The following is a 10,394-nucleotide window of genomic DNA, read 5'->3' as shown; positions in this document are numbered from 1 at the left end:
TTGTGTATGGCACATCTTTATTTAAAAATAAAATCTAATCTTCTTTGTTATTTTACTTATTTTAGATTTTAATAATTACTGTGTCTGATCCATCTGTGGCAGGTTATCGTGTTGATGATGTTTATGTGTATGAACTGTCCAAATAAAAACAAATAAATAAACATTTCTGATCTCTTTAATAAAAGCAACTGTTTCCAGGCTTTCTAATCGATGTCAGAGCTGCTTCCTGCTGCCCAACAATATATGATGGGACTCCAGTGCTTGAATTACCCTCACAATAAAGCGTGAAACCGCCTTTCTTGAAAACAGTTTCTTTGATGGCTTCGTTTCCGGGCAGCGCTATTAAACCCCTGGCGCAGGTGAGCAGACTCTTTCGTGATCGACGATTTTGTATCTGGGCTCTGTTGGTAGGTCTGAGTATGTGGCTAGCGAACAGCTAGCAGGTTACGCAGTAGCAGTTTGACGTCGGGCAGCCTCTTTAAAATCGGACCAATGCCTTAGAAAAGCTTCTCTGTTCGCCCCCGTCTTGTAATACGAGCGCTGCCCGTTGAGGCCAGCGGTCGGTGCTCGGTAGAAGATCGGGATAAAGGGGAGGATCTTAGCGTACCGGCGCTCGTTGGTCACGGTCTCCGTTTTGGCCGAGCTAGCAGAGCTAGCTGTTCAGTAGCTCTTAGCGCTGCAATGGATCCATAAAGGAAGGTAGGCCCGGCTCACAGCAGCAGCCTCTCATTCACGCCCTGTTTGCTCTCTGAATGGACTCCGGGCGGGTTAAAGTGTTGGATCTGTGGGATCGGTTCGGCACGACGCTGCCTGGGAGCTACATGTAGGCGCTGAGGGGCTCCTCGGACGGTTCCGATCAGCTGAGGTCCACTCTTAGGTTCTGCTCGCTTCACCGCGGCTCTGGTTCCGTGAGCAGAGCGGGGGTGTGAGGCTTTGTGCCGGCTGGAGGCCCTCAGGCTCACAGGCAGCTGTGTGACGCTGAAACATTTCTGTATTTTTATCATTTGACTCGGACTGTGACAGGTGTGTTCACGGTGATGACGTTTCTGCCTCCGAACCTCTTTATTTCAGGTTCACGCGCCTCAGCTCTGGGTTAGGGTCACCTGAGGAACCAGAACAGCCTCACCTGGCAAATTGCAAAGTGATGACGTTAAATCACCGGGTCTGTGGGTCTCAGACCCTGTACAGACGAAACAAACAGCCTGACTAAGCTCATGTAAAAAACAAAAACAGCTGTTTGTTCCAAAGCAGATGTTTGTAGAGACTGAGCACAGCTGGTATCAGTCTGCACATAACTCTTCACAAGAGGAGCACAGTGACACACAGAGACAGACTCCCTCAGAACTGAAACTGTGAAGTGTTGTGTGTCTCAGAGTACAAATACTGTGATAATTACTGCGCCAGCAGTATCTGTGGTAACAGGATAATATTTAGATCAAGTGGCTGGTACATAAAAAGTGGGATGAAGAAAGACGGGGGTACTGGGAGGCCAGGAAAGACTTACAGTGAGCTGTATGAGAGGCTAGACACTGAGGATGGAGAGACGGACAGAGGATGGAGATGGAAAGGATGCGCAGCAGGTTGGAGTAATTAAGGACAGAGATGCAGACTACTAATGACTGAAAAGACTGTACCGCAATGATGGAAGTGGTACTTGGAATGGATGAAAGCTAGTTAGTGAACCAGGAAGTGCAGAGGACTAGTGAGGAGGAGGGGAAAGGTGGTTGGTCCTAATGACATACGTGTGCAGGTGTGGAGATATCCAGGAGAGAGGGCAGGCTGTTTAACATACAAGACGTGTGCTGGTCCTGAAGAACAGGCTGAGCTGTAGTAACTGCAGAGGGATGAAGATGTGAGGAAGAGATGTTGAAGCTGGGCAAGAAGAGAGCTGATGATCCGTGAGCAGCAGTGTGGCTTCATGCTCTACAGACGTGATGTTTGCTTCGAGTGTTGATGGAAAGTTTAGAGAAGGTCACTGTGGTGCTGCACGAGGACGCATCTGAGGGCGGTGCGGGGCATGTGTGAGGACGGAGGCAGTGGTGAGGTGTGCGCTCGGAGAGACAGATGTGTTGAAGGTGGGGGTGGGATTACGTCAGGGATCTGCTCTGAGCTTCTTCCTGTTTGCAGTGCTAGACAGGCTGACAGGAGGAGCAGGTGGAGGTATGCTCTGAAGGTGGTGGAAGGAGCCGAGGTAATGAGGGTTTAAGTTTGGTCGACCATCCAAAGAGAGTGTGGGTGGAGATGTGTGACAGAAGGACAGCAGCAACAGTGAAAGGAAAGGTTCAAAGGTGGGGGTGAGGAAGCAGCAAAAGTCTCTGCAGGATGTCTCCAGCTTCCTGTCCGGGTCGGGGCTCGGCACGTTCCTCTTTTCAGTAGTGTAGTCTAAGACTTTACGTCATAATTTTGTAGGTGGCGCCGTGGAGCGTGTGACGCCATGAAATACGAGGTTTGAGCAGTCCTGACCCGAGTGTTTTCTTACTGTGCTGAAAATCACACATGGTTAGATTTAAATGATCTCCAGCGGTTGGTGACGCTGACGGCGCTGTGTGACCTCCCTCGTCCTGCAGCTGCACGCGCGCCATTTGGGTCTAAGTAGTTTTAAATGGAAGCTCAGCTTCAGCGTCGTCAGTAAATGTGTTTGCAGCATCTGTTCCAGCTGCAGGCGACCAGTGAAACCTTCCCAGCTGCTGAGAGACGATTCTGATGTGTTCTGACGGTAAACTGATCTTTACTGAAGCTCGGCTGATGAAGGCCATTTAATGGTGCGACCTTCAGCCATCATCGCTGCTCTTCTTATCAGTTTAATATAGTTTTAATACCCCGAGTGATGGCTTGAGATCAGTCAGCTGATAAATCTGGGTTTGTGTGTGACTGGCTCACTCCTGTTTTTGAGTAAATAAACCTTTAAGGCCAAATTATTAAAAACTTGTTTTCATAATTTTGGTGAATTTGATGGAAAAAGTGTGGAAATGAAACCATCACTGATGAATGAGTCCAGCTGACTTCACACTAACACAGCAGCTGATGATCATTTTCATTCTGGCACAAAATCAGAAATTCATGGTTCAGACATTCCTGCCCAAAGCCCGCCCCCTCGCTCTCCTGTCCTCGACTTCGCGCCGCAGCGTCATAGTAACCGTTTCTTTCAGCTCGATTTATTTCAGGTTGTTTTTCTCAGCCCAGACTCTGCATGGCATCGGATTGGCAGCAGCGGGAGTGAGCAGCCAATCAGCCGAGGACACCGGTAGCATCATGGCGTCTCGTCAGAGGAACTCGGTTCGGATCCTGTCCAGCCGGGAGCGCGGCTCGCAGATCTTTGGCTCGCAGCGCCTCCTGCAGCTCCTGGTGGAGGAGAAAGTCCGCTGGATGAAATGGCAGAGTCAGGCAAGTTTCAGCTTCTTCTTTCCTCTAAGAACCAAACCGTTTTCAGACGGCGCCCCCTACAGCCTACTCCCAAATGACATGCTAATAATTTAGCTTTTATTGCTCAGGCTTTCTGATGGCTCTGTGCCTTCCTCCTGTTTGTGCGGTGACACACTCATCAGTAGGGATGGGTATCGTTTAGGTTTTATCCAATACCGGTGCCAAATCGGTACTTTTGAAACGGTGCCGGTGCTTAAACGGTGCTCAAACCGGTGCTTAAAGAATGGAGAACACAAACTTTGTCCAAAAACCTCTCATGTTCAGCTGTTTTTTTTGTAAAAAGATAACAATGTTAGCCTTTTTTGCAGCTATGGGGCATATATGGCATCACTCTTGGCTGGAAGCAGTGCTTAATCAATGGAAAAAACACAAACTTTGTCCAAAAACCTCTCATGTTTAGCTGTTTTCCACTTTTTCTTTGGTCATTTTAGCCTTTTTGGCCAGGGTGAAGGGAGTATCTGCCATCAAACAAGAAGACAGCCGCATGTAGCTATGATGATGTTTGCTAGTTCACCTTACATGCATTAATGTAATAACGTGGTTAGCCTACTCAACGTAAATTACACACGAACAACATTAAGCTACTCACGCAGAGAAGAACGGCTGCTGCTGCATCATCATCCTCATCATTTCTGCTACACTGGCAGGGCTAGGGGCCAGGACTCTCCTCTTCGTGTTTTTGGGGGATGTTGCTAACTCCGGGTCCGATAACAGGCAACCCACCCGCAGTAGATGTGCTCGGTGTGAGGTCTCGCAGCAAGCTATCAAATACGGCGCATTTCTCGGCTTTTAAAAAAAACGCTATGCGTCACCAGGTGTTTCATCGGATTCGAGGTGTTACCTCCTTTGACAGTATCACAGTATCAGCTTAAAGCACTTGTTGCTGCTGAGTTTGCATCTTTTGCTGTGAAGTACAGTCAGACTTTTGACCGCTTCGCCTTGGGCCTTTTTAATCTGTAGCTCTGCTCTAAAAAAACGTACGTACCTGGGCCCGCCTACTATCCTCGGAAAGGTTAAATGATTGGCTAGAAGTGTATCACAGCTCAGGAAAAAAAAGCACCGAAATGTGCGCTGCTTTTCGGTCTGGTTACTACCGTTTATGTCAGAACCGGTGCCATGATGACACCGGTACCCATCCCTACTCATCAGTGCTTTTCAGATAAGAATCATCGTTAAAAATGGGTCCGAATCAGTTTTTATCAACTTTGTTTTTCCTCGAGTTTTCCCAGCAGCTGCTGGGATGTATGTGATGGAGGCTGTTTAACACCAGGATACGCCTGCCTACCAGCTTTGGCCACAGTGGGACAAATACGCCCGTCTGAGGCGCTTCTGCTGCACATTAGAGAAGTGAGAGCTGTGGGGGTCAGAGCGTTGTGGGGAGGAACTGAAAACAAAATCGTCCAGTTCCAGCCCGCAGGGCTCAGGAGGGCGTTGGTGGGGAGCGGTCGGATTGTTCGTAGCAGGCGGCGTTGCTGATGTGTTTGAGTGTGTGCTTGTGAGCGCTTCCCACTGAGTGTGAATGTTTGTGTCTCCAACAGAAGGTGGAGCTGCCGGACAGCCCTCGCTCAACTTTCCTGCTGGCCTTCAGCCCTGACAGGTGAGTGAAGTCAGAGCACAGGTGGAGGCGGAGACTCCATCAGTACTGGATCTTTTTACCAGAGTATTATCGATGTAGTGGTATTTAATCAGGATACTTTACCAAAAAGACAGAAAAGAGCTAAAGTGTATATAGTTGAGTTTGAGGTGGAGTAGGTGGAGTAAAGAGTCTCAGCTGGGCCTTTCAGAGGAAACGTTGTGTCTGCAGGACCCTCATGGCTTCGACCCACGTCAACCACAACATTTACATAACAGAGGTGAAGACTGGAAAGTGCCTACATTCCTTAGTGGGCCACCGTAGAACCCCCTGGTGTGTGACCTTTCACCCCACAATTCCTGGCCTGGTGGCCTCTGGGTGCCTTGATGGCGAAGTCCGGATCTGGGACCTGCATGTGAGTACCCCCCCCCCCCCCAACATTGTACAGCAGTGCAGCAGTCGGGCAGGGTGCTAAATGCTTTCATGTCAGCCTGTTGATGAGGACATGAAGTCGGTGTTTCTGTCGAGCTGCACTCTGGAGTGTTCTCGCTCTCGCAGCGGGACATCAGAGTAGGGCTGGGCCATATCATGTCACGGTACTACCGGTGTAATGTTGGGCAACAACAGGAAAATGAAATATGGCGATAGAATGTGGGTAAAACGCGCATGCGCAGTGTTGTTTTGTTTTCATACGCACATGGCGGCGACGCAGAATGAGAAGAGCGAAAGCGGATCGTTGAATGAAACGATGAACCAGAACTGGTTTGTAAAAATGCTGCAGCTTCAGTGGTGTGGAACTGGTTTAGCTTTCGTCCGTCAGATACACAACAAAGCACTATTTTTGGTAGCGCATGCTAGCGGGCCGTCATTATTACCGTGTTGTTTGGGAAATACGGCACACTTCAAATCAATCCTTTGATTTTTCTGAAAGTCGACAGAGCCCCTTATAACCCCGTGTGCCTTATGTATGAACTCTGGTTGTGTTTACTGACCTGGAAACGATTTTATGTGCACGGCGCTCGAAAATCTGTCAAATGTTTCAGTGCGACTTTGCTAAGCTACGAAGCCGCACCGCTCGATGGATTGTCGGAGCATTACGGCTATCGTAGGCGGAGCCTCGCGGAGTGATACGTACTGTGCTTCAACATAATGTTACCGTATTGTGTGTGTTTAACCTCTTTTTAAGTTCTGTGGATGTTATACTTGGTTATGCTGAGGATATGTCGGCCAGTTTCCACTGGAAATGCCTTTTGGTTAAACTGTCAGCGAGGAATTTGAATTTGCACTGTTACATTTTTATTTATATATTTATTTTTAACTTTAATGCACATAAACAGCTGCTTGTTGAAGTGAAAATACATCGTTTTTTTTTTTTTTTTTGCACTAATAAAGTTGAGGAGTTGTAAAGTATTTTGTCTCGTGTCAATTATATCGTCAGTTATATCGTTATCGCAGATTTTCAAATGTATATGGTGATAAATATTTTTGGTCGTATCGCCCTGCTCTACATCAGACGTAACTGAGTAACTGTGTTCTGCAGGGCGGGAGTGAGAGCTGGTTTACCGACAGCAACGTCGCCATCGCCTCCCTGGCCTTCCACCCAACTGCTCAGCTGCTCCTGATCGCCACCAACAATGAGCTCCACTTCTGGGACTGGAGCCGCCCCGAGCCCTTCGCCGTGGTGAAAACGGGCAGCGACACGGAGAGAGTGCGGTGGGTTAAACACGGCCGCTGGTCAGAGGTCGAGTCTGAGCGTGTGCATGACGTGACAGTAATAACGGAGTGTGCTGCTGTTACGTTTTTATTAACATATCGCTGGAGCCAGGTGTTTTCATCGACTTCTTCTCTGTGTCTGTCAGGTTGGTGCGCTTCGACCCTCTCGGTCACAACCTGCTCACGGCGATCGTGAATCCATCCAATCAGCAGGTACGAAGATGATCTGAAGCCATTTCTTAGCGAGGTAGCGTCATGTTTCAGAGGATGACCGCCATGGTTCACCTACAACCTCAGCTGCACACCTCACCAAGAGAGCGAGTAATGCATGTAAAAGAACATCACGCTGTATTATGTCATGGAGCTGAGGGCGTGCCGAGCACTGAGAGGTCTGAGGCAGAGCTAGCACAGAGTCACGTGGACCTGCCCCCTCGCTCCTGTGTGGATCCTCGGTTTGGTCGTTACAGTTTTCCTGTTTCTGTGTTATGATTGGTTGATTTTTCTGGGAGGTGACTGCAGATGTGTTTTCTGAGGATGACATCACCATGGCAGGTTTTGGGTGACAAGTAGAAGAGGTCGTCCTGTCTCTGCCGTTTAACCTGCCTTCAGTGATCAGGTGTTTTCTTCTTCTTTGCCTCCTTTAGGGCGAGGAGGACTCGGAGGTTCCCATGGACAGCGTTGAGATGCCTCACTTCCGTCAGCGCTCCTTCCTGCCTTCCCAGCCGGTTCGCCGCACGCCCATCCTCCACAACTTCCTCCACATCCTGTCGTCCCGCTCCCCTGGGGCTCAGGCCGGAGGCGAGCAGCCGCGGCCTCTCGGGGAAAATGGAAGTAACATGGCCGAGTCTCCCAGCATCCCTTTGGCCCAGTACCCCAGCTCGGAGCGCGGTCCGCCCCTGCCCGGCTGCACCCAGCACCTGGGCATGGTGTGCATGTGCAGTCGCTGCTCCATCAGTCGAACGGCGCCCCAGCCAGACGGAGCCTCTGTGCCTCCGCCCGATCCACGGGCATCATCGGACTCACTCCAGCCTCCCCCGGCCTCCACCTTCTCCTCAGCTCGTACTGAGCCCAGACAGCCCTCGGAGCGAACCTCCGCCTTTACCTCTGTCTACTACAGCGCCGGCGCTTCTCTTAACCCCGCCCCTCCGGGCGGCCACGAGCCGCACTCCACGCCCAGACCGGCACCTGACTGGACTCGCAACCTGCTGAGTGTGAGGGAGGGGGGGATAAATCCTGGCATGCTGCCTCCCAGAACCTCCGCCTCCTCCTCCATCAGCCTTCTGTCTGTGCTCCGCCAGCAGGAGGGCTCCTCTCACTCCCCCGTCTACACCTCCGCCACCGAGGGGCGGGGTTTCCCCCAGCAGGGAGAGCCCGGAGCCCGGGATACCGCCAGCACGAGCAGCGGGCATCACCCGTTCTGGGACAGTGCCCGTGGTAACACGGCCTCCTTCCGCAACGTGCTGCAGTGCAACCTGAGCCGCTACTTCCTGGAGATCGGCCCCATCGACATGGAGCCGGCGCTGGGCGGCGCCATGGCCGACGGAGGCCAGGAGCAGAGTCAGGAACTGCTCAACAACAACATGGACCCGGACCGGCCCGGGCCTTCCTCATCCTCCTCCACCCCCACCATCATCCACTACCAGCCTCCCCTCCCCCCGCCCCCCAGCTCCCACAGCCTGGAGAACAACGTCCCTCCCCCCGCCTCCCGAGGTCACCTGAACCGCTGCCGGGCCTGCCACAACCTGCTCACCTTCAACCATGACTCCCAGCGCTGGGAGCGCAAGACCTCCTCCGCCTCCACCTCCATGCTGGAGCCTCCCTCTTCCTCCTCTGCTTCTTTTCCCTCTCCTTCCTCTCACTGGCAGCCCGATGAGGCCAGAAGGATGCTAGAAGTCCAAACACAGGAGAGGAGGGCGCCTCCTGAGTCCAGCGACCAGCCGCCTCCCCCAGCAGCAACAGTGGGAGGAACAGGAGTGGCCTTCCCCATTGCCCCGTCCTCTACCCAGCCCGGGGAGCAGACGGTGGGCCTGGTGTACAACCAGGACACGGCGCAGTGGGAGAGGGTGTACCGGCAGGCTGCGTCAGGCCGGCCGGCGGAGCCACCGGAGGCCTTAAGCCAAGAAATGCCCGTCGACCCCCCAGACGAGGACTCCCTCAGGAGGTACGTCACCTTTTCTTTTCACCATCGCAGCTTTATGAGGTCAGATTCTGGTCCTTCTATCGGACCGTAGCTCCTAAACGAGCCTCTTGTTTTACTCGTGAACTCACCAGGAGAGTGTTTGCTGAGCTGAGCTCAGCCCCCTGCTGGGCTTTAGGAGGAATGCAGGTTTAAGGCAGCACTGTGAGGGTGACTTTGGAGTCTGTTGTCTGCTTGATATCACACAGTCAGCTGAGCATGAAAGCAGTGCTTATAATCAGCTACCATCTGTGTCTCGAACACTGAGCGCGCTCTGTGTGCCTCTGTTTCTCGCCCAGGCGGCTGCTGGAATCCTCTCTCCTGTCACTGTCTCGGTACGACATGTCCGGCTCCAGAGACCACCCCATCTACCCCGACCCAGCCAGGTACAGAAGCACCGCCGTGTACCTCGAGTCTAGGTTCAATATGGGCTTTGATTTAACTCTCCCAGGCCAGCTTGGCATGAGTCGCAGTTCAGAATAATCCTCCTTTATCTCACACTGGACCACATTAGAGGTGTCTGCTCTCTGTGACATCACACAGATCTAAACGTAGAAAAAGCTGCTGACACTAGTTCTTAAAAATGTGAACGCCCACCAGTGGAATAAGACCACCAGTGGTCGCTGGGTTTGCCTCTGTCGAGGTCAGAGTTTGAGAGGTTTCTGCAGACGCTTGCTGATAAAGAGTTTTTGCCCTCTGCTGTGCAGGCTTTCTCCAGCAGCTTACTACGCTCAGAGGATGATCCAGTATCTGTCGAGGCGCGACAGCATTCGCCAGCGCTCGCTCCGGTACCAGCAGAACCGGCTGCGGGCCATGTCGTCCTCCTCGTCGGACAGCCCGGCCAGCAACCCGCCCGGCTCCATGGACAGTGGCGACGTGGACTTTGAGGATCTCGAGTAAGTTTCAGTCGCCTTCCTCTCATGGTTCACACAGCACACTGTGACCTGAGCCGGTCTTATCCTGTCAGCGCAGCCGCTCGTTAGGTTGGCTCGTTAGGTTGGCTCGTTAGGTTGGCTCGTTTCGAGTAAAACTAATCAGAAGTTTATTCTGTTCACTGGGACGTTTTCAGTGGGAGAAACATTTCATCACTCGTCCAGGTGACTGCAGGTTTCAACCTTATTTGCACAATGACTGAAACTAACAACAGGCTGTGAGGTCAGTTTATGATCACTGATCAATAACCATCAGTCCCGGTCACAGAGAGTTGGGGAATGGCTGCAATCACAGCTTTGTAAGATGGCGACAGATGTACCCTTAGGCCCCTCCTCCATTCAGAGATGGTCTTTCCCTTTTCACTCAAACCAGCGTTCCTCCCTGTCCAGGATGTGACATCCTCATCATTAAGGCGTGGCCACGGGCCCTGGCCCTTGGCTCTGGTGGATTATTGAGCGTGCGTTAGGAGGAGTGGTTAAAACTGTGTAACGGCACACGGCGGTCCATCATCGAAGATTAGAAAATGAATCTGGACAAAACGCTGTTCTGGAGTCCGTTCAGGAATTTGCCTCAGAT

The 10,394-nt window shown here is 51.7% G+C and overlaps 1 protein-coding gene across 8 annotated transcripts in view; it reads left to right on the top strand.

Annotated features, from left to right (window-relative positions):
- The first annotated feature begins 195 nt into the window (after window positions 1-195).
- ambra1b (autophagy/beclin-1 regulator 1b) overlaps window positions 196-10,394 on the top strand; it is a 17,627-nt gene continuing 7,428 nt past the window's right edge. For 2 of the 8 annotated variants that reach the window (XM_040037226.1, XM_040037217.1), the window contains exons 1-9: window positions 706-2,716; window positions 3,179-3,384; window positions 4,962-5,020; window positions 5,228-5,411; window positions 6,537-6,709; window positions 6,856-6,922; window positions 7,354-8,870; window positions 9,185-9,271; window positions 9,593-9,781. In XM_040037226.1, the coding sequence (XP_039893160.1) occupies window positions 2,704-2,716; window positions 3,179-3,384; window positions 4,962-5,020; window positions 5,228-5,411; window positions 6,537-6,709; window positions 6,856-6,922; window positions 7,354-8,870; window positions 9,185-9,271; window positions 9,593-9,781 (2,495 nt within the window). In that variant the 5' untranslated portion in view covers window positions 706-2,703. The other 6 variants (XM_040037250.1, XM_040037266.1, XM_040037244.1 and 3 more) reach the window with 6 other exon arrangements.

Source organism: Simochromis diagramma, unplaced genomic scaffold, assembly GCF_900408965.1.
Source record: "Simochromis diagramma unplaced genomic scaffold, fSimDia1.1 OVJJ01000327.1, whole genome shotgun sequence".
NCBI lineage: Eukaryota > Metazoa > Chordata > Actinopteri > Cichliformes > Cichlidae > Simochromis > Simochromis diagramma.
This window is presented reverse-complemented; position numbering and strand designations above follow the sequence as displayed.